This window comes from Podarcis pityusensis (assembly GCF_964106645.2).
Source record: "Podarcis pityusensis genome assembly, chromosome: 10".
NCBI classification, from domain to species: Eukaryota; Metazoa; Chordata; class Lepidosauria; order Squamata; family Lacertidae; genus Podarcis; species Podarcis pityusensis.
In genome coordinates this window covers 28,427,747-28,451,618 of record NC_138035.1, presented here as the reverse complement: position 1 = coordinate 28,451,618, position 23,872 = coordinate 28,427,747, and the positions used below count along the sequence as shown (strand labels likewise).

General features: G+C 41.7%; 1 protein-coding gene across 23 annotated transcripts in view; it reads left to right on the top strand.

The window, feature by feature from the left end:
- RBFOX2 (RNA binding fox-1 homolog 2) overlaps positions 1-23,872 on the top strand; it is a gene marked incomplete at its 5' end in the record, with an annotated part of 176,846 nt that overhangs the window by 147,761 nt on the left and 5,213 nt on the right. For 8 of the 23 annotated variants that reach the window (XM_080971770.1, XM_080971766.1, XM_080971772.1 and 5 more), the window contains 7 exons: positions 1,920-1,980; positions 7,543-7,596; positions 7,717-7,809; positions 8,938-9,070; positions 15,366-15,408; positions 21,853-21,941; positions 23,746-23,818. In XM_080971770.1, the coding sequence (XP_080827896.1) occupies positions 1,920-1,980; positions 7,543-7,596; positions 7,717-7,809; positions 8,938-9,070; positions 15,366-15,408; positions 21,853-21,941; positions 23,746-23,818 (546 nt within the window). The other 15 variants (XM_080971756.1, XM_080971767.1, XM_080971755.1 and 12 more) reach the window with 9 other exon arrangements.

The window sequence follows — 23,872 nt, the reverse complement described above, 5'->3', positions numbered from 1 at the left end:
TAAAGCCGCCGTTTTGAGTAAGATGTCTGCATATTTTGCTTTTTTGTTTTGTTTTTTTGTTTTGTTTTTGTTGTTTTATTTCCCTTTTCAATGGTTTAGTGTTTAGGGCCCTTCACTTGACTCACTCTTTCCATGGTAACTATACACAATGCTGGCGATGGTACGAGTTGGCGGTAAGTGAAACAAAAGTGCTAGAGGAGAAGCTTATTTCTTTTCTTTTTTTTAATGCAAAACAAAATTAAGAAAGAAAAAATCCATCTGCCATTTCACATTAACACTACAAAATGTGATTTGACTTGTTGTCCCCCCCTTTCCTTTTCCCCTTCCCACCCCAACCCACCCACCCCTTTTTATTTTCAATGCTGTTGAGTAATGCCGCCTGGACTTTGGATGTACATACCGTTTTGTATAAGTCTGAGCTGTTTGATTACTGACTTCCTGGTGATTTCCCTTGCACATCTTACTCAGAGTTACTGAACTCCAGTTTGGCTGGTTTTTATTAATGCACCCATATCCTTCCCCTCTCTATTCTCTCCCTGCCCCCTTTTTCTTTTCTTGCTCTGCCTTTCTCCAAACCTGTGATTGTTTTTCATTTTCCTTTCTCCCCTTGCCATTTTTTCTTCTTCACTCAGTTAAATGCAGCTGTTGGTCTCTCTTTGCTGACTGGTGGTTTCTGATTGGTTTTGGCCATTTTTCCTTTAAGTGCTTGTATTGCACTCTGCTGTAGCAGCTGATTTCAGGCACTCGCTCCATCTTAATGATTGTCTGTGAGACCTCTCCTCTCTCTCCCCCTCCCTAGCCCCATTAATCGATTGTTGTTGTTGTTGTTTTTCTTTTTTTATGTGTGTTTTAACAGCATGCTCTCAGTCTCATCGTTGTTGTTTCCCATTCTTTTTAAATGTATGATGTTTATACTGTTTGGGGGCTGAAATTAGAGTAATGGGTTTCCAGGCTCCCTTCTTCCCTGCCCGAGCTCACTCTTCTGTTAAACATCAGAGGGCATCTAAGACTCGATCTTGGAATCGGCCTTGTGGCTTTTCCTTCTGTTACGGCTTAGGATTTCGAAATGTCACTGATTCTAGCTCAGCCTTCACCCTCTTTGCAAGAGCTCTGAGGCTGTGTCTGACACGGGGCTGCAGTAATTTGGCTTTGCCCACCGCTCCCATGTTTTTCCAGCACCATTTCTGCTGTAACACACACTTGCTGCAGTGCTTAGATGGCTTGGGGCTATAAAGAGCTCAGAAATGAGGGTGAGTGCACTATGAAATCAGGAGACACCTTACCAGTTTCTAAGTGGTGTTTGGTTTTTTTGTCCTCCTCTCAAAAGTCAGCAATTGGAGATGGGTGCGTCAATATCTCAGGATATCCTGAAACTGGGATGTAGGCCAGGCAGCCTTGCTTTAGGAATCCAAAGCAGAGGGAATTAGTCCAAGGCACCTGGGATATCCAAGCTCTCCTTCCGCCTGAATAGATGTCTCCTCTGTAATATTAGTAGGCCACTGCAGTTCAGTGAAAGGCTACTAAAATATGAGACAGAAGGCTACTAAAATATGAGACAAAAGTTGTTTTTGTTCATTACTTCATACCAGTCAAGCTGGACATGGAGAAAATAGCAGTAGGGAGAGTTTTTGCCCTTTGGATCAGTGAGCATCAAATGCCCAGTTCAGTCAAAGGTAGCAGGGATGCCTGAGAAAATGTGCTCTTTTTGGCCTTTTCTTTAATGCCAGAATTAAAATGCCAGAATTAGATTGGTTTGCAATTTTAATATTTAATTTAATGGCAACCTGCAAAAGTAAAATTAAATGTGCTGAATTTTTAAACAAGTTTAAAAAAACAAAAACACACACAAGTTTTCACCATTTTCTCTAAAGTCCTGTGCTTCCTCCCCTCTTCCCCCCTTTCCTCCTTTTTACTTTTAGGTTAATAATGCCACCGCCCGTGTGATGACTAATAAGAAGATGGTCACACCGTATGCAAACGGTAAGAGGAAATTCTGCTAATAATAAACAAGCTTTATGGGGGAAGAGCTAAGCTATTGGGACTGTTCTTCCTTCCCTGGATTTCAGCATAATAGAAAGCTTTGTTGGAATAATAGCATCTTCGAAATCTTTTGTGACTGGTGTGTATAAACACTGAAGTAAGATGCCTGTTTTTCAAAGGGTAAGAGAGTACCCAACTGCTATTATTTAATGGTATTAGAATTAGTTCTGAGCAAGGGAACTTAAAGTTAAATATAGATTAACAAGTCAAACTGTAGGCGTAAACTTTGCCCTTGCTATTCCCTGGTAAATTAGTGAGAAATGATCAACATGAAAAGTTCCATCACTGGAAGACAGTAACTGCGGTCTGATATGTGTATACAAATGATAATATTCATGTATCGGATTTATTAGGCACTTGTTTGCCCAGCAGCTTCCTTCACCAAACCTGCAAACTGCTTTTAGAATGGGGAGGTATTTAAAAAGTGGACCCAATATTTAATAGTGGGAAAGGATGCGGACAAGGAAAGGGCCTAACTAATACACATGCATATCTGTAATTCAAAATAAAAATCTTTCTCTTCCCTTATCCCTCATGCAGACATATCCACAAAGACCTTGGGAGAAATCATAAAATGCTAGGTTAGAAGGGTGAAGTCCAGTTTTGTCTGTCCTAGCAAGGTTTACAAAACCCACAAAGAAAGAACTTGCCCGTTGACTGCCAGTCTCTGTGTGAATTAACCTTTCCTATAATGCTCTTATTTGACCATGTCTGTGTTACACAAAAGCTTATTGCCAAATACTGTACCTGAACAACATTTGATAATGGCAACACACCTGTTTCAGCACTTGCCGTTTAACTATACTAATTCTCAAGAGATGGCATGAAATGAAACACATGAACTTTGATCTTCCTGGAAATAATTGGTGTTGAACTAGAAGTCCATAGTACAACAGCCACTATAAAAGCACTTGTAGGTGGCTAAAACAAAACTGGAGACAAAAAGGTCCAAATTCTCAGCCCTGCTGTCTCCTAAAAGCAGCTTTTGGTCTGGCTTAGTCACCATTAAGCTCAATCACCATTAAGTGAGAAATGCTAGTTACCAATTTGGGTTGAATAACAGCATGTTTTAAACAAGGTTCATTGAGAAGGGTGTATTTGCTAAATCTGTATGGTGTCTGGTTGGATAGGGATGGTGTTTGTGTTTTTCACAGAATTGTAAAAGCTGAGTTTTCATGCAGCTGTACATTGTCTACCCACATGCTTCTGCTAAGCCCTTAGTCATATTAGCTTTCTTGTTGTGACAGCACAGAGGCTTTGTTCCAAAGGTGTGCTATATATTATAATGCATTGCACTGGCATGTTAATTAGTTATGCTGAGATGATATAGCTGCATACCCCTGCCAGTAGCCTAATATAAATTCTCAAGAATGGCAGTTCTTTGAAGTGTAAGTAAGTAATAAAAATGGAATCTTGTAAAAAACTACAGTGAAATAGGGGTTACTTAGGAAATATGCCTTTGTGGTTCAGTTATACGTTCTCAAATAGCATTGCAAGCACCCCCAAGTTAAAAATAAAACAATGATTTTGTGCATGTGCACATATAACTATTTATAATCTGTATAAGAAAGCCAGTTCCCCACATTCATCATACTTACTCTCATTACATAAAGGGGGGGGGGGGACCCAAAGCAAGACCCTGCAGATGAAAAGTTAGGGCCGGCTCACTTCTCACTGGTTCTCATTTAAGTCCTATGAGACAAAGTAAATGGGCTGCAATCTGAAGTACAGCTTCTCCCATGTAAAGTAGTGGTGGCCATACAGTGTGTCACTTGGAGGCAAAGAAACCCTAACAGCAGGTCTTTACAGATAGGAACTACAGAGAAGCAGCCAGAACCTGCAAAGGCCATTGGCTTGTGTGCTCCGTCCTTTCGCTACACTGGTTAATGGGAGAAAGGACAGATGGCACTAGCATTCTGCACTTACATATTGAACTAGAAGCGATTGGGTAGGAGCTCAGATGTGTTTAGTGCAAATGCTCTTGTATTCATAGGAAGGCTGCCTCACACTTTGTGAACCATAGACAGAACTGTGTTCTACCTGCACTAAAAAGAAATTTGTTTCCCCCCCTGCATCTAATATAATAATATTGCTGTAAGGAACTACTTTGTACTGAGCTGTGACTGGTAATGGCTCTCTGGACAATGAGCTCAGGACAAGCTTTTTTCCTCCAGCTGTGTTACCTGCTAAGAATTTTTAATTGGCAATATCAAGGATGAGTCATGATTGTAGTTCATGTCCTCCAATACGGAGCCACAGCTCCTCCCCACAAGGATGTACAAGAATTCCCTCGCATTGAATTCAATCATTGGTCCATCCAGTATAGTACCGTTTACATTGAATAGTAGCAGTTCTTCAAGTCTTTGGCTGAGAGCTTTCTTGATGTTAAATATGGAACATTAGTGTGCTTTATTATACAGGTGTGGCCCCTCAATGGTAGCAGTATGAGACTGTGTGGGTTACTGATATATTCCCCTCCTGGCCTCTAGCATTACATCATAAATCTACCAATCTAGTATAAAAACCAGCCAGACTCCAAATTCAAATTTGTACTACTATGTGTACTGCACATGGTTTGCACAGCTCTGACCCATAAGTTTTCATTCAGTTGATTGGAACATAGCGAGTTAGCAGCTGATCTCTGCTACATTATTTTGTTTGTTTGACTTTGCTTTTCGTTGGGTAAATATTTAAAAATGCCATTGCAGAGATATTTTTCATACCCACAAATTCAGAAGAAAATGTTGAAGAAAATAAAATATAGAATAATTAGAATAATAGAATTGTAGAGTTGAAAGGGACCACGAGGGTCATCTAATCCAACCCCCCGTGAGGCAGGGACCCTGCCTGAGCCATGAAGTGTACTTGGGCATTATGTTCTTGGCTGGTTAGTGTCAGCCCATTTTGACCTGATCAGTTCATGGTTTGTGTGTTGAACTCAGTTTCGCTTGTCAGTGTAGCGTCTCTGGATTGGGCTTACTTGTGCTTCTAGTGAACGAAGGCAGAAGGCACTCAGCCCCTACGCAGGCCTTGCACACAGCAAGCACAAGAAAGGCCAGAACAGTGCCTGCCTGCTCGGCCTCCCACTTTTCTGTCCATTCCCAACAGTAAGGCCTCCCTCCCTGGCTGGCTGGCCTCCCTCACCCACTTGCTTGCTTACTCTGAGGCTGCCTCAGCTCCTGACAACCATCAACCCTGGCCAGCCCTAGAGGCACCATTTGCCTGGGGAGCTTGAAGCCAAGACTGCTGCAACAGCCGCACAAGCATTTGGGAGGCAGAGACACAAGAGGACATTGAGGGAGAGAAGGAAGGAAGGAAAGGAGGAGAGGCAGAGGCCAGTGTTGCCTGCGGCAGCCTTGACTATCATTCAGGGCACCCCAGGATGCCATGGCACACCGGTTGAAAACCACTGCCATAGGCCAAGCTTCATGTGAGACCACTCCAGTGGTTCCTTCCACAGCAAGCACCTTTGCATTTCAATTCGTCCATGCCTATGGGAGACCATGTACTGGTGAACAAGGGGTGTTACCCTCTGAAAAGGAATCCCCTTCAGAAATCCCCCAGATACAACCATTACATTGGATGCCAGCCTGCATTTCGAAGGGCAACTGGTCTACATATGGAGAACGAGTGTCTCTCACCAGCATTCATCTCCACAGTTCTGCACTCCAGACACCCGTCTACAATCCACATCTACCAGGCGACATGGAGGGCCTTTCTTAAATGGACCAGGTGCGAACAAGTTCCAGCAGAAGCCACCTCCAGTCCCTGACTTATTAGCGTTCCTACAGGAAGGCCTTCAACAAGGGCTCAAACCTAATACGCTTAAATGACAAGTAGCAACCATTTCTTCTATTCTGTCTAGATAGGCTCATTCTGGCCACTCACCCACTGGTAAAACACTTCCTTTGTGGAGCACTTCTCCAGTGTCCTCCAGTTGTTTATCGCTTTCCTTCCTATAATCTTCATAAGGCACTCTCAGCTCTCCATCACTGCATCATTCCATCTGAAGTAATCCTACTTTTTTACTTCATGCCATCCAATTTTCTTAAAATTTTGCACACTTGTTGAATGATCAAAACTAAGTTTAAATCTAAATTTTAATTTTTAATCTATGAAGGTTTGAAATTTCAAAAATTAGAGCTACAAAATTTCATATTGGGATCTCAATGGGATCACATTAAAAAATGGTGTACATACATGTCTGCCTTATTGGGTTTTATTTAGTATAAATGGATCTTCTTGGAGTAAAATATGACAGAATAAACAAGACTTCAACTATAATACCAGTTGCTTCAGGCATTTCTTTAGAAAGTTATTCAATTAAAAGGTGTCTGTAAAGCTAGCCAGGCTTTTCTCTTAACAATGTGATCCAAAACCAAGTAATAGAATTAACTCTTTGAAAGAATTCTTGTTTGTACATTTCATTTCATGGAGTACAACAAAATACATATTTAAACTTAGTTCTGATCATTCAACAATTGTACAAAATATTAAGAAGATTGGATGACATGAGCTAAAAAAGTTGGATCACTTGCTATGGAATGACCCCACCCACCTTTGAGCGACTGAAACAAGTCCACTAGAGGCACAAGTAAGCCCAGCCCAGTGATGCTACACTGGGAAAGCAAATCTACCCTTCAGGTAGGTACAATGGTACTTCTTTTTGGTAGAGGAGCTCTGAGGCAATAGGGTCTCTAGTTTAGCACAAGGAATTATAGTGCAGAAGTTCAGAAACGTGTATGATTCTAACCAACACATGCTGCATGGCAGCAGCAATCATAAACTGACATCCCCATAGTTTATACGTCTAGTTTTGAAGGTGGCCCTTTCCAGTTAAGTCAGTGTGCGGTGCACCTGCACCAAATGCTAGCTCCCACAACTGCATTGTGAGCCAGATCTATTAGGACAGGCATTTCTCTTGTTCTTTCAAATGTTCATCCTCACACTTAACACTGGGAGCTCACCACCAGGTGTTCAGAGATCTCAGGCCTCAATTTCACAAATCGTTTGTTTTGTTCTTATTGTAAAACAGCTTGTAGTAGTCGCTTTAGACTTCATCTTTTTCATTTGCTCCCTTACTCCAACCATTGCCTTAAAAAGAATAAAGACTCCTACTTGAACTGCAGGAAGTAATTGCACATAATTTTTACCAGAAGGAATCAGTTGATTTTCTGCTTCTTCCATCTATTTGATTTTAATTAATTTTTATAATTGAAATGTTTTTAGAATGTTGGATTATTTGATTGTTTGATTATTTGATTGTTGTTAGCCGCCCTGAGCCCGGCTTCGGCTGGGGAGGGCGGGATATAAATAAAATTTATTATTATTATTATGTCCAGAACGTGGGAATTTGGGAAAACCTAGCCTGCCTTTATACACAGCATCAATCTGCATGGAAACGAGAGGGGGATATGCACCAGAAGCTACATGGCATATATTGAGCTGTTTGCTCTTCCCCTGGGGTAGATCTTGATGCTCACTCTGTCTTTATTCTTTCAGGTTGGAAGCTGAGCCCTGTGGTTGGAGCAGTGTATGGCCCTGAATTATATGCAGGTAGAAAATGCTGATGCGTCTCTTTCTGCTATTTAACTGCAGTGGTGTTTGTTTGTGTTCTCAAACTGCTGTTTCTTTATAACCTTTTTACATTTTTTATTCTTTTTAAAACTAAATTAGCATCCAGTTTTCAAGCAGATGTCTCGCTGGGCAATGACGCTGCAGTGCCCCTGTCAGGAAGGGGGGGTATTAACACTTACATTCCTTTAATCAGTAAGTAGCCCCTATTGGCCCCTGTATTGTTACTGTGCTTGAGTAAACAGTGATCTGTTAGCCCTCTTATTTTCAGTCTGTATAATATGTACTTGAAAGGATGGGCTTTGTTAGAAAGTGACAGCACTTCTCTGGGCAGTGGCCGTGACCCTTTCCATCTTGCAGCACACCTGCAAGCCTGCTTGTGGCTGGGCTTGCCCCAAGTTACAAGAGTGCTGTAAATCATAAGGGAGGAAATGTGCATGAAGGAACCAATTGCTTTAGAACTGAAGAAGTGAAACAGGCCGCACTCCAAAGTACATATTATTCAAGCTACTAAACTGCGAGTCCATCGCAGGCCCCCTTGTGGCATGCGCCTGGAAGCACCTTGGGTTGGATTTGTGCCTTGTGACTGACTGGCGCCTTCTGGGTATCATCTGTCATCGCCTTGTGTTCCCAGCTGCCTTCTGAGGTTTAGACATGTTTTGCCCTGAGCCAGTTTACTCCAGCATGAAGTGTAATAAAACAGGGCCCAATATATACGAAACCACTTAATGGTCACCTATGCCGGAAGGTGGGCTCTTGGTAAACTGGCACATCGCTATCAATTTTGGCTGCATTACAGGAGATTCTTAGGTCCTCTCTGTACTTAAATTGACTGTGGGAAGAATACACACACACGCACACAAACACAAAATCTTGTTGTCAGCCCACCAGTTTAAGAGGCTCATAATAACAGACTTTTAAAGCCCACCAGCCCGCCTGCCCCCAGTATGTGGAAAAGTCACCTGCCTGTATAAGTGGCAACTCTCTGTGCTTCTCGGACTGTTTCTAACCAGACTGCATGGCATTATTAAAATGGGGTGGAGGAGGAGGAAAACAGTTTGCAGTTTGTGATGAATGAGGCATGACACAGCATTAATCCCTTGCATGCCAGGCCTCTCTGCAACCCTGCCTCCCCTTCAAGGCCATGATGTAGCGAGAGGTATGCAATGTCATTGGGGCTCAAAGCATGCTCCTTTGCAGGACAGGTGTGAAACATTTCTCCAGCTCTGGAGTTGCGTATCGTTCTAGTCAAAGATGGCTGTGGTTAACTGGGCGGACGTAGTGATCCTTCTCATATCTTTCCTTGTCTGTCTGTCTTCACAGTTCCCGGCTTCCCTTACCCAACTGCAGCCACCACAGCAGCCGCATTCAGGGGAGCTCATCTGAGGGGCCGAGGGCGGACAGTGTATGGTGCAGTGAGAGCAGTACCTCCAACAGCCATCCCAGCTTACCCAGGGTAAGGGTTGGAAATCAACACGCAGTTCTCCGCAGAACCTAGGAGTTCTGCTGAACCCCTAAAGAGGGGGGAAATTGAGACATGATGGATGGTGAGAGTCAGGATATGCCAACACCAGAACACTCTGCACCCAATTGCCTCTGGAAAGGGAAGTCCAAAATCTTAACATTTGTGACTGAGAAAAACTTTAACCGTCTTTTGGGGGTGCATCAGTGAAGGGCAGCTGTTTATCTTAACGTGTCAATTCCGCTATCATGTGGTAGCAGTTCGGCTGCATTGGTAAAGTAATATGCCTGTAAGAGTTATGGAAAGGGTGTAGAGTCTGGAGTGAGGCACCTTCTGCGCTCTAAAAGTCCAGTATCATCGTTATCCAGGAGTGGCAAGCATTGATTCTCAGTTTCATGGTATTCTTCCTGGAAACAGGACACAGAAGAGACATTCAGTTACCCACAATGGATTTGCTTTCTTGGTTGGAGACATTTTGAGAAGAGTTAAAATAGAGATCTATCAAATCTTATTTTTAAGATAGGATAAAGGAAGGGCTGAAAAGTGTATAAAGTCCAGTTTTTAAAAAGCAAAACGAAAAGCATTGATACAAAGTGTGTCTTAATGTGTGGCCTTACTTCCTTGGCCTTTGGTTATTTCCCATAGTGTGATAATGAATCTGTAGCAACCAGCGGCTCTATTGTTATTTAAAAAGTAAAGCAGCCCACACCTTTGAAATAAAGTTGTTGGGGGTTTTTTTAGCCTTGACAGGATGCCAGAAGCTCAGACATTTTTGTTGTAAGATTTCACTTTGCACCCTGAGGAGGCTGCTTTGTCTGTAATGCTGTTCTCCAAGCATCTTTCACAGATTAAAATCCTTCTCAGAGGAAACCTGAGCAGGAGAGAAACCACCTAGACAGGGCAAGTTAGAGCCTGTTCCTCTCTTCCTCTGACTGGGAGCAGTTATATACCAAATAGCCTGCTGCAGAGGTGGGCAATTGCAGCTGAATAAAATGCATGTAACTTGGCCAATGGCACGGAAGGGAAACACTGGGAATGGAAGTAGGAAAAATGGGGAGTCTGCCTTCTTTTGACCTTGGCTCTGGCACTGCCTACTACTAGCATAGATTATAACTGAGGAAACATGGACCTCAGCAGAAAAAAGTTCTCCATTCCTGGTCTGCTGTCATAGTGATATAAAGGAATGCTCTGGGTCATGGTAGTTCAGTTGGAATATCTTAATAACTAACAAGATTGGATTGCCGTGCCCAGAATTTAAAATGAGTTAAGGGAAGCAATATGCAGTTGCCAGATTTTCATTTCTTTTACAATAGGAGATGGTATAATTATAACTTGCTTACTGTTCCACTCTCATTAGTAGCAAATACCTGTGTGGAGCATCCTTCTTGATCTGTACAGGAAGAATTTCTAGAGCAGTCCTCTGATATTTCCCCCATGAATTAATCCTGTAGTATCCCTCTTGCACTGATTCATGTGTAGGTCGTTTGCTGTGCTTGTTGTTATCCCTGATAGTAACGGCTAGAATGTTCCTAGAAAAGATGCTGTCCCTGATAGAACGTGGGAGAACATCTTCAAAATCTCAATAAGATTTAAATTGAACATTTAAATCCAGCGTAGAGTTCCGATCCAAAATGGGTCTCAGAATATAGATATCTATTCAAGTGATGTTAAATTATACACTAGTTGGGGAAAGACAATAGTAAGCAAGCTGTTCCCTCAAACTGCCCATAACTGTACTAGTTAATTTTGTAAAATTGACCAATAACTCACCTTCTGTCGTGGTTGTCATCAGGAAACTCCTGTACAGCAGATGACAACGAAAGAGTTTTGGTTCCTTCTGGTAGAGAAAAGAGAATTTTTGATGGTACAATTTGTCTCAGTATACTAGGCCAGGGAGGGGAGACAGCTTTGCTAGTGAAACAAATAAGTTTCTTTTTCTGAGGGCATAATCACTTGCTGCTAGATAGTACATAACTTTTATTCCCTCCCCTAAGTGTTTTAAAATGAACCTTTATAAGAGCTGAGTGTTTTTATCCATCTGGTAAACTGTTGAAATTTAGCAAACCACTAGATTCTCTGCAACTCATTCTTATACAAGGTGTTGTTGAAATAATCATAAGCATGCTTTGTTAACAAGATGGATCTGATAAACTCAACCCAGCAATGAAAGGCCCCTGATTTTCTTCCTTGTAGTGGCCTTCTTCTTGCTGCCGAATCAGTGTTACTTTCTTTGTTAAGTTAGTGTCACCAAGCCTGTTTGTCCACATCAGCTGTGTTTTTGTAGATCAAAGTGCCACTTTGTCCATAGGGAATGGATTATGACCATAATGAGACTGGATACCACCTGATCACTTAAACTTTCATCACTGTAGAAGCCTGGTGATCATAAGGCAGACTTACAGTCAAGCTATACTGGCCTTGTTGTTTGTAACTTCCTGTAGGTGGGTATGTTGTGATCAGAGTGGGAGAATCTTGGCATCATTTTGTTCTCCAGTCGGCATATGGAAAAAATTACAAGTAACACTGCCTCCTTCCTCCTAGCCTGTGATAACATTAACTGGTAAGCCAGAGACATGCACCCAAGGATCTCATATATGGAGAACTAATGCTTTTTAATATGAGTGATTTAGCATACAGCTTATCCAAAGGAACAAAGCAGGAGAAAGCTGTGCAATGCTAAAGCATGCATTCATAACCAGGGCTGTGGCAAACCCTCTTTTCCTTCCTTGTCCTCCCCTGGTCCCCTGCCCTACCAAAACAAAGTGCTTTATACTATGAAATATTGCAGTAAGTGTTGGGGCTTTCACGTCTCTGGTTTTTCGCTTCTGGAGGTGCTGGGAGAAACTAATTAGTGGCTGTTAGATGAGAACTTCTGTTCACTTAAACTCTCCAGGTGCTTCTCTCTGCTCTGGAATTTGTCGTTACTATCAGGGATTCCCCTTATTTTTCAATTTTTGGACCTTAGATCAGCCACCTAATTATCTCCGCTTTTGAAAGCAATGCATTGTGGGTATTTCTTTCTTGGTTACATGTAGCTGTGCCTGCCTGGATCAAGAGTTTATTTATTTGGATTTCCCCCCCTGCCCTGAGGTGTTAAATCAGTACTTTTAAAGTACTTTGCATGCTTGTGTGATCAGCCAAATCTTTTCGCATGTCTAATGTACAGGGTATATAACAGGTGATGTATGGATATCAGAAAGTGATCGCACAAGGGTGCAAGATGCATAATTATACGCAACTTTTGGTGTGCTTCTGACCTAGGTGGACTCCAGCCCTTGATGAACTCCTCCTAAAGAACTTGTTGGTACTATCTGAAGCCCATTACATGAAGCCAGTTATGAAGCCAGTTTGTCCATGTGTTTTAGAGGGTTAACTAAAACCCTGGTCCAGGTTACCAGCTAGAAGCAAGGTTTCTCAAGTCGTGTTTCTCATCTTCAGGGCACTGGGTCCTTTAAAAAGAAAAGAAAGACAACACACTATTTTGTATGACGATACAAGGATTGTTCTTTCCCCATCCCCCCTTTGCATACTGTCTCCCCTTCTGCCCTGCCCGCCTGCATGCTGTGGAGGATGACATGGAGCTGTCTAGCGTGCGTGCGCACACACAATCTCTTGCTGATTTGCTCCTGCCCGAAAGCCCAGGTTATGGTTTCATACATCACCTGCCTGTGTAAAATGCATGTGCATGCTGCCGTCCTCAATAACCGGAATGTGTTTTCTGTTCTTTTTGTTTTGTTTTTTTCTTTTTGTTTTGTTTTTGTGTGGATTTTCTGCAGTGTGGTTTACCAGGACGGATTTTACGGTGCTGACCTCTATGTAAGTACACACACCGGAACCTTTTCATCCCCAACCCCCCTGATAAGCCAGCCTTTTTTTTTTTGTTTTGTTATTGTTGTTGTTGTTGATGTTTTTAGTTTGTTTTTCAAATATAATTTACTTTGATTTTCTTCTTCCTTGTGGATATATACATTTATATATTTAAGAATGCAAGCATGTTTCTCTGTCACTGCACTTGCCCCTGGGCGCAAGACCTGCTGTGCCTCTAGGTTTTCTAACCGTTGCCAGGGTCAATTTACAAGGTTGAGTGTCCTCTTCACACAGGTATGGTATATGCTGCTAATCAACCTGAGAGATGATTACCAAATTAAAACTTCTTGTCTGTGCATCTCCGATTGGCATAATTTCAACCCTAAAATAAAAAATGAATAGATAACAGGATTGATTTGGCCTCAGATCTTTCCTTTCCATCACTTCTTTACATTCCCCTCTTGGGACCTTTCGAAGGTTTTATTGATGTAGGGAGCCGAGAGAACTCAAGGTTTACAAAGCCTACACAGTGTAGAAATGTGAATGCTAAGCCTTCTTAGAAAATGTTTGCCCTTGACCAGTATCAGGGTAACTTAAAGGTAGCACATTGCTCCTTCATTCCCTGGATATAATGGTACCTTCTGGCCCATAGTTTGTTCTTTTTAGTTCCCCTGAGCAAAAGGGTTAGGTAAAAGGTCGTCATCCTACTGTACCTCTTGAAACTTTTCATTACCTATGTGATGTCTTGCATTCCCATGTGATTCAAGAAGCCAGCCTGATCCACAGAATTTCTTGGACTCTGATTTACATGTGCATCTCAGGCAAAGCTCAAAGATAACTGGCTCATAAGCAGAATAACTAGGGGCGTACTTTCTCTCTCACTCACTTTGTAAGAGAGGTAAAATAATCTCCCCATATGAATCTGCTGACAATAAAACTTAGCCCAGTATCACCCACTTTGTATTAATTTGAATAGTGGCAGCAGATGTACAGCTTTGATGTCACAGAGACCTTGCAGTTAGGACAGGAGAATGTCGTATTTTTCCTACTAAAGAAAATAGCCTCATTTTTAAAATCATGTCATTGTTTAAATGTATCCCTTGGTGATGGATGGGGCAGCCTTCAGTTGCTTCTGGTCAACTTCATAAGGTGACATTTGCCCTGTGTAGGCTAGCTACAGCAAGTGTAATACACTCTGGCTAAACATAGAAAATCCTATTTTGATGGTGATATTTCATTTCAATGCAGGCATCACTTACTTGTGGATCTTATGTACCCATTGCTTCCTACCTTGGCCAGATTCTGTTATATGTAATTTGTGTAGAAATTCAAAAGGATGACCCTGGGTTTCCGCTAGCACTCCTAAATTGCTGTCACATACAGAGGAGACAGCTGGATACTAGTCATGCAGTGAGGAGACAAGCAAATGAATAGCATCTTTTGCTTAGCATCATCCCTTGCACAGCCAGAGATGTGAATGACAAGAAAGGTGTCAGGTGTGGTAATTTCCCCACTCTTGTTGAAAGGTTTTTCCCCCCAACCTGACTTGTTTTTGGCAGGCAGCTATTTTAGTAGTATATAGAATCTGCACACCTCTTTTTATTGCATAGTACCCTTGGCACTGAAATATGCCTGAGGCCTAAAATAGCATTGATGGGTCATTTAGCTATAGACAATGTAGATTCCATACTTTTGTGGGGTTGAGGAAGAGAACAGAAGTAGAGTAAATGAAGTCTCTCAAGGTAGATTAACAAAGCTTTTCCCATTGCTTTTCATTGCCAGCTGAACTGAAATGTATGGCTACATCTCAGTCATATCTTCTGAGCAATCTGCTTTCTGCTGTCTTAATTGGCATGAATCAAAACGAGTGCTGTTTACTTGTAACAACGTGCTAGCTATTCATTTTCCTGCCTCTGGGAAAATAGCTATTGTAAGGGGAATGACGAGGGTATCATTGTTGCGTAGCTGTTCTAAGGAAGGTAGTGAAGGAAACCTTTGTGGACACTGGACTGCAAAGTCACCTCCGTGAAGTTCAGATGGTGGCAACAAACTGAAGAAGGAAGAGAGGGGATGATAACAAAGGCAGAGAAGAGCAAATAGAGAAAACTGACTTCTCATTCTGTTCCCAAATTTCACTGTCCTTTTTTCTGTTCTCTTCTCCCTTTTTTTCCTCTGAGGCAATCATCCTGCTTAGCTACTTTGTTTTCATGATAAAGGCTATCCCACAAAGGTTTATTGCTTTCTGGCATTAAAAATGCAGGTAACTAGCCCCAGGGTGCAGAGGATAGGTATAAGAAGTAACAGCTTCCATTAGCATTGGTTTACTTTGCAAGAGCAGCTGACTTAAAAGACCAACTGTATATATGAAAAGCGTGCTTGCATCCTCTGGAAAGAAAAGGCTGGTAAGCCCTTTGGGCTTTTTGTGTGATTGTTTCCTTCCACAGCTGTGTTTTTGAACTGCTCTTCCTGTGTTCTGTTATAGAATAGTCTTACAGGAACCAATCATTAGCGCTAAAATACCTCAGGTAGGAGTGCCAGTGTGACCTGCCAACCAATCAGATTGTGGATTGCAGTGAAAAAACAACAACCTTGAATTAATACTAACAGTTCCAACATCAAATTAGAGATGGGAACAGAGTCTTTTTTTTTTTAAGGCCAACATACATTTGTGAGCATGTGATCAAAACTCCAGTACATCTCAGTGCTGCACAAACCATACATTCATAACAAATAGGGCAATTTTCTAAACCAAAATAGAAGGCAGGCAACGAGGCAAGTTCCTTGATTTGTCACCCATACACAACCAGTGCAGCAGAAACACATTTTTATTCTCTTTTTTCTGTTCTATAATCATGCTTCATACAGGGCATACCTGCTGACTGTTTTGCAAGAAAACCTGGGCATTGGTTAGATCCCATTCTGTTATCTGTTACTTAGTTTGGAAGTAGACACTTGAATTTGAGGGTTAGAAAGAAGAAAGAAAGAAAGAAAGAAAGAAAGAAAGAAAGAAAGAAAGAAATCAAAACAATTGGTTGGAGTTATTTTCTGAGATTTGGCAACTGTCAACAGCCTAAGTGGTGTCCTGATGGTGCCCGAGAGACAAGAAGCTGGTTCACGTAATAGAATTCCAGCAAATGTCCTTTGCTGCTTACTCTGAGGGATTGTCTCTAGTTCACTTAGTCTCACATTTATGTTGTGTTACAGAGTATTGTTGTCATCTCAAGATTTTGATGCTATGGCTCTGGTTTGTCAGGAAAGTTACCATCACTACCCAGCTGTAAATACATTTCTGAAACTCCCTAAAAACTTATAAATGGGATTAAGTGTCCCAGAGGAGGTGAAACGCTGTATCTGAACATAGCTTAAGCTAGTTTACACTCAGCGTTTTTCTCCACAAAAGCAGTCTCAGCTTCCCCAAGTTATGTCCTGACAGCTCATAGGCAATTCCTGTGGTCGCAATAGGTTGCTTCACCCACTGCTGCTACATTCATAGGAATTGCTGCTGTCGTATGCAGATGGTGTGACCTGCAGTTCACACATTTTATTTTTTCCCACATGGGCACATACTCTGGAATGGTCATGACTGTGCACATGGAAGAAAGAATGTATTATGTGCAGCTTTGACATTGCAAGGAATCTATGACTATTATTTGAAAACAAAAAAGAACTAGAAGATGGTGCTCAAGTATGCCAAAACCTTAAAGCACCAGTATCTGCAAAATTCTTATAGCATCATTGTCTTGAGGGTACAGTAAGACATGACAAGAGGAAAGAGGAGCAGAAATCATATTTTGGATCATGGTTGTGGTTTGTGTGTGTTTCTCTACAATGTCATGAATATCAGTGTGCGATCAACTCTGGAGCCATGTAGTTTATACTAGGCCTTAAGGGTTCACACTGCAGAAATAATCACAAGAAGTATGTGTGTGTAAAAGCATGGTCCTTGTGTTCATATCAGACAATTCTTCAAGTTAAAAGCTTCTTTGCATATTGATAAAATAAATGATTGCATCATTTTCTGACTTTTCTATGAAAAGCATTTGTCCCATACACTTGTAAAGTGAAGAGGTGTAAAAAGTTAACATGGCAAAGTTATGACTGTACCCAAAAGCCCCTATAATAGTTTCAGTATTCACTGAAACTTTGGTTTGGCTGAACTAGTGTTTGTATTGCTTGAAAAAGGTACTGAAACCACAGCTGTTTTGTGGGGGATACTCAAAAATCCAGAGAGATGTTTCGTTACGCCTTTGGTTGCTGAGCTGTAGTTTATATTCCTGCTTTTTCAGTTGCCCTCCAGAAAGCAGAATAATTGAGCTTGGTGTATTTCTGCCACATTGCTCAGGATATCCCATGTGACTGATAGATGAGAATCCTACAACCCAAGTTTGTAGGGCTCCTTATGTATACATGGGATGGGAAAGCATAATTGAAGACAGCTTCCCACGTTGCTAAAGCAGCACCCATCCTTGCTGCGCTCATTTATATGACCTCATGCTGAAGCAGATAGCCATACAATGTGAAGAGCCTTTCCTTTACCATACATTTGCTCATTAAGCAGCCACGACCACATTGCTTCCCTCCCCTGCCTTGCTTCCTCTTTACGATAGAGGCTTTGTTTATGGCAGAAAGGAATCTGGCATTGCATGCTCACAGTTAAACTCAATTGGTTTTGAAGGTGATGACAATGCGGTCAATGTCCTTTACCTAATTGAAATTTGGAGGATTTGGCACAAATCACCTAGAAATTGAGATTAAATAATTTTAAGCATATGCTCATTACTGCCCAGCTGCAGAGAAATATAGAACAGCTGGTCATGATCTGTCCCTTTCACTGGTTGACAAGAACACTCAATATTGCTTTTAAGGCTGTCCTGTGATGATTAGGGTTATTTGTGAGTAGCTGCAGAGAAGTGCAAAATAATACTTGAGGGTAGGAGGTGGGAAGAACAGGATAATCCTATGTGATCTAGTCAGCAGGCTTCTTCTGGGAGAGCCGTGGACATGCCATAATTGTAGAAGGGTGATGTTTTGCAGGTTCCCCTCTAAGGAATTTCAGATAACTTCAGAGTAGTGCAAAAGTCCAGAAAGTCCTGCTGCGTGAAGAATCTTGCACCAGGATTTTACATGTCTGTTTCACAGACACACATCTAAAATATTCCTATGGTCCGGAGAAATAAGTTCATTACATTTTTTTTTTCCTTGTTGCAATATGACCTGCTAAATTTCAAGCAAGCACCATCAACACAAACAGCTACTTGTACATGCTCCTTCCTTTTCAGTGAGGGGCATGTTAGAGATTCATTTAATCCAAGCTCTTGACTTCATTCAGCACATCCATAGTAAGGATTTGCAGTCTTTTGCATCAACACTGATGCAGTCATTCACACGTACACACCTGTCATTTTGTATTAACAATTTCACCTCTGCATAAGTGCATGCTTACCAGAAAAATACACATCAACCTTTTAAACTTCATTTTTCCAATGAATTATTTTTCCTTTCCCCTCCATTCGTTGTGCAGTCAGCTGAAGAAATGTTAAGATCTCGCTCTAAATCTCTCAGTGGAGTCTCTGTTCCCTTCTCTGATATAACAGATGGGTTATTGCTTGTTATAATTATTAACATTTGTGGTGTGGGTTGGGGTTAGGGTGGGGATTTATTATTTATTTATTTATTTATTTATTTATTTTTGGGGTGTATATGGGACTTGTTTAAGGTATGCAATGTTAACTCCAGTGGTGACTGACTGTTTCCGTAATAGCAGGTCTTTGTGGCTGCACGCTCTAGTTATTGAGGCTGTGTACTTCACCAAGCTTGTGGTAGAGTCTAGGGCAAACTGCTGTCCCAAGAGAATGCTGGGATAGATAGAACTAGCCAATATCAGTCTGAACGTGGTGATTTTGCTGGTTGTTTTTAGTTCCAAATGTTGGCATGCTTAGTTTTCATTTTCTTTCTCAAATTTGATTAATAAATGTTACACCATTCCCTTTTCCCACCCTGATTCCGCTCTGTTTTATTCCTTTACAAGAAATGCAAGTTAAAGAGTCTGAAATGGGGAAAACCTTTCCTTCTTTTCAAACTGCATCTTGTCCTCATGTTCACAATCCTGCCGAACATAACTGATTATCTGAAATGTCAGTAGAAAAATATCTTGGGAAAGGAGAGCGCTGGGCACATTTTGAGGCAAGCTGCTCAGCCGTCACTGTTGCCAAAGACGGAAATGGCTAAATCTGAGCATACCTGAATATCAGATGCATTGGTAGTTCTGCAGCCTGATTTTTGAAAAAGGAAAGAAAAGGGATGATTGCTGCGAATGTGTATCAAAGCTTACTTTGATCTGCTGTTCACTGTAAAATTCTCTCTTAGCTACTAGTGAGCAGCACAATGGGATTAACAAAGAATTAAAACAGAGCTACTGTGGGAGGCTTAGTGTCATGTCATTTCCCTATTTAGGGAGATGCAATAGAGCAATTCTCCACTCTGCTGTAGCAGGGGACTATTTTGGTGCCTATTTTTGGAATTATCTTAATGCACCATAGATAGGTAAAGCAACTTGCATGTGAATCGGGGAGAAGGAACCCCCCTTCCCTCCAATAGAGCTTTGAAGATTAGTCATTTCCAAAGGGTTTGTACACTGCAGAAGTGGAACAACTGAAAAATTTGCAATATTTACTATGAGCTTCTCCACCTGTAATAGCTAGATGGGGAGGAGATACTATTGTGTTCATACTGAATTTGCATTCATAATGAATCTGTTCCATACTTCTAACACATCTGCATTCTTTTGTTTTAGGCTGCCCTCTTCCTTGCATCCCCCCCTCAAAATACAGTAACTCCAATAAAAGACAGAAGTATAAAATGAAAATTACAATTGTCCCTGAACAGCTATGGATACTTTGCAATAGATGGGACAAAACATGCACCTGGCTTTTGCAGCCTTGTGTTTCACTTCATTAGGTAGTAGTTGCCATTTTGATCCCAGAGAACATAAAGTACAAGCGAGGTGAAATGGCATATTTTTATTGAATGAACCCTAGGTTGGTTGCAGGAATGTTAGTATTCTTTTTAGTTTTTCTGAAATCTTTTGAGTTACTGGAATTATTGGGTTATTGGCATAATGCAAGTTTGACAACCCGCACAATATCTTCTTTATTTACACAGAGGATGTTCGGTGACAGTAGTTTCAAGCTTCATGATTTGCTGTTATAATTTCTGTTCTGTATAAGCCATTTGAGTGAATGTTGAGATGGAACTTTTAGAAAAGAAGAAGGTCTCTCCATTCCATGGGATATCATTTTCAAGCTGTTTTTACATCATTTGTCTTAATTATATCATTGGTCCAGTAAAATTGCAATAAGAAGATCAATTTTATCAATATGATAAAATAAAAAGATGTAATAAGAAACTTCCTTCTCATGATTGCAGTGGGGGCCTAGAACATGCTAGTGTTTTTAAAAGTTAAATTGTATTCCAAGAACAATTAAAATAAAATAAAAGGTCCAGCAACAAAGCACAAATGTTCCATAAAATCATACTGTACAGCTGAGCCACGCATTAAAAGAAAACTTGATTAATGTCTCTTCATAACGTCTTACTCTTAAGCAATATTTACTAATATTAGTAACACTAACAACATGTGGCTGTACAACATGAAGACATGAACTGAGTCCCTCTTTAAAGACTTCAGGTTAAGATAGGCAGGCAGTTTTGTGCAAGGGAGAAGTTGGGGGTATGGGCAGGTAGTTGCATGAATGAGAGAAAATGGGGTTATGAGGCTTGGTAAGGGGAGCTTAAATGTGACTAGTAGCAGATACAGAGAAGAGATGGGGTAGTGGTAGTCCAGGAAATGGTTTATAGAAGGTGTAAAGGATTTGTGGAGGGTTTAATGGAGCGGTGAGGAAAGCAAGCTGTTTTTCGCTGATGAAGACTGTGTGTTACGGATATGGTAGTTCATAAAAGATAAGTGGAGGGTCTTACAAGCTAAGACTCAGTCATAGTCTTTGTCCTAAGCAAGAAAGTGCTGCTGCAGAGACTTAAGTGGGAAGACTTTGGCATAGCAAGAAGAGGCTGGAAAAAAACCCCCACATAGAGGTATTCTGAATTGACTAAAGAAAAGGGGGAGAATGAGATGGCAGGAAGGAAGTCCATCCCTATGATGGCACTTTAGTTCTTTGGAGACACATAGGGCTTGATCCTAACAGTCTGTTTTTGAGATTTCATGCATTTTCATGTATAGAATTTCCCTCTCAAATGCTGACTTTACCTTGTACATGTGCCTGTAATGATGAATTTCAGGCCTCCATCCAATTTAAGCAAACCTACTTGGGGACAATTGTGTGTGTGTGTGTGTGTGTGTGTGTGGCCATGCAGCTTGCATTATACATTTGCTGCCCTTAGGGATGACTCTGTTGGTTGCTTGTCTCTTGGGTTATCTACCCTTTCGGTTCTGGCTAGCCCAGAAGATCAGGGCTATGAAACTGGTTCATGTGCATCTTGATGCCTCTCTTGAGGATCTGGGCTTGAAACTTTCCCCTTTCCTCACCTAACAGCAATAAAGTAGGAGAATCTCTTGAGTTATTCTGCATTGTTCTGGTTAAAATGATAACAATTTGTGACACTTGCTCCCTCCCAAGGAACTCTCTCTACCGTGGTTATGTCATGGGATGGGATGACAGCATCTCTCTTTTTGTTTTTCTTGCTGATTCATCCTCCTGCAGAGACTACCATAGCAGAGTCTCTTCCATCCGAATTGTCTGACAGAGACATGGGTGATGCGGAATTTCCCCTCTGCCACTTGGGGGAAGGGGGAAATGACAAAATGTGCAAGGGGGTTGGGCAGCCTCTCATGATTTAATGTGACATCGGAGTCGATGCAGTTTGAAACACCTCCTCTCTTTGTGTTGTATGTATGACTCCACTTTGTTTAAGGGGACAGGTATCTATAAAGTCAGTTCTCTTCTTTCCTGCAGGGCGGATATGCAGCCTACAGATATGCACAGCCTGCTACCGCAACGGCAGCCACTGCTGCTGCAGCCGCTGCAGCGGCTTACAGCGATGGGTATGTAAGGTGGGGGTGGTTCTGGTGTATCTGGGGATCAAAGGGTATTGTTCCATCCTAGCCCTCCATCGCCCCATGCTTCCCAACGCACCCTGGATGCAAACTTTAACAGCACGCCTTCCAACTGGGCAGTGTAGCTAGCAGCTGTTACGTGGCGAGTGCATTCTAAGCATATAGTTCCGCATCATCACTTCCTCCCTCTTCCAAAAGAGGCAGCCAGGCTTTGTGTCAGGGGCAAAGCAGCCAACTCTGCTCCTAGTCCTTTGACAAGGCACTGGCCTTTGTGATTGTCACGTGTTGGGTGCCAGAAAGGACAGTAGTAATTCGTGCAAGGGTGCATTATATTGCTTGCATTGTGGACGCTACACAAGTTGTACTAACGAAGAAGAACAATAAGCAGGCCCAGCTTTAGCCCCACTGGTGACCAGCCTTGCTGCCCTCATCCTGTGTCCTGGACCAGATGTGGGATGGAATGGGAAACTCTGCATGTACTGAGAGAGAGATCTCAGGGGTGGGTTCTCATGTGTTTTTGTGAATAGCTGTCTGTGACTAAATAAATTGCTTGTCACTAGATTGTGCCCAGATAGTCATTGGGCGGCATTGTGAAGTTGCAGCAACCCAGCTCTATCCTCCTCTGAATCCTGATCTGCAGTAGAAATTATCAGACCTTTCAGTCCCCATGACGGATAGTGCTTGGTGCATGTGCTTGGTTCTTTTCTTCAAAGACGAGCAGAAATGCAAACCTGTTGTGTTATTGCTCTGTGTTGATTGCAAGAGGCCACTATTAAAATATGGTGGTGTGGACCAACCCTCCTATTTCATCACTTTCTTTATTAGCTACCAGACTCAAAATGTCAACCTATTAAATTATTACTCGGTTTGTCATTTGAAACAGGCCGTTTGTACATCTCCACCCCTTCCCCCTGCAAGTCCTGCATGAAGCAGCATGGGGGAGGGGGAGGGAGGAACGGAGAAGAATAGCAGCCATTTTGTGGCTTCACTAGCCATCAGCTAGTTTTAAATGGATAGGAGAATATTCTTTTGCGTGCCTCCATTTCTCTGCTTGTGGCATGGCTGCAAGTTGTCAAGTGGTTAAAAATCCTTGGATCATAAGCACTATGTGCTAAGACAGAGCAATTTTTCATAATTAAGAGTGGCTTACAAAGTAACAAAGCATTTGCATTGGAAGTACAATTTGTGTAACTTTCGCTCTTATTCTGTACCTTTTACTTCAAGCTCCCATTGCACAGCCCTGTTTGGCATTCCTGCAGCATGTGCCTGAATGCCACCTCTTTTGCATTAGTGTGTGCTCTGGATTTTGGGAACCCACTTAAGGTGGGTGTCTTAAGGTGCCAAGCATGGTGTCTGCCTCATTCCTTGCAAGACTCACACTTGCCTGCCTGCCTGCCTACCTACCTGAATGATCAGTTATAGCCATTTTATGGGTTGCAGGATTAAGGATTTCTTGAAATCTAAAATCATGACCCTCTCACGTTGGAACAAAAGGCAACTTTTCATAGTAGGTATCAAAACACATACTTGCTATGGGCAAAAGCAGTCCAGAATGACTTTTTTTAAGGACAAAGTTTTAACTTAATTTTACTATTTGGGTGCCCATTATTTCTGAGTCTTTAGAGTTAGCGGCCCTCATGTATCAACTCAAGAATTCCTTCTTGAAATAAGTTGCCTCTTCGGATATGGAGAGCTGAGAAAAGGGACCATACAGCTTCCTTTTTCTCTGATGAAGCAGATGTCTTTTAAGTCTATGAAGTGACTTTTCCCCCTTCCCCTTCTCTTTCTTCAGTTATGGCAGGGTGTACACAGCAGACCCTTACCACGCCCTTGCCCCTGCCGCTAGCTATGGAGTTGGCGCTGTGGTGAGTATACCTTTTCTCTCACATTCACAGTTTTTTTAAAAAAATATATTTTAC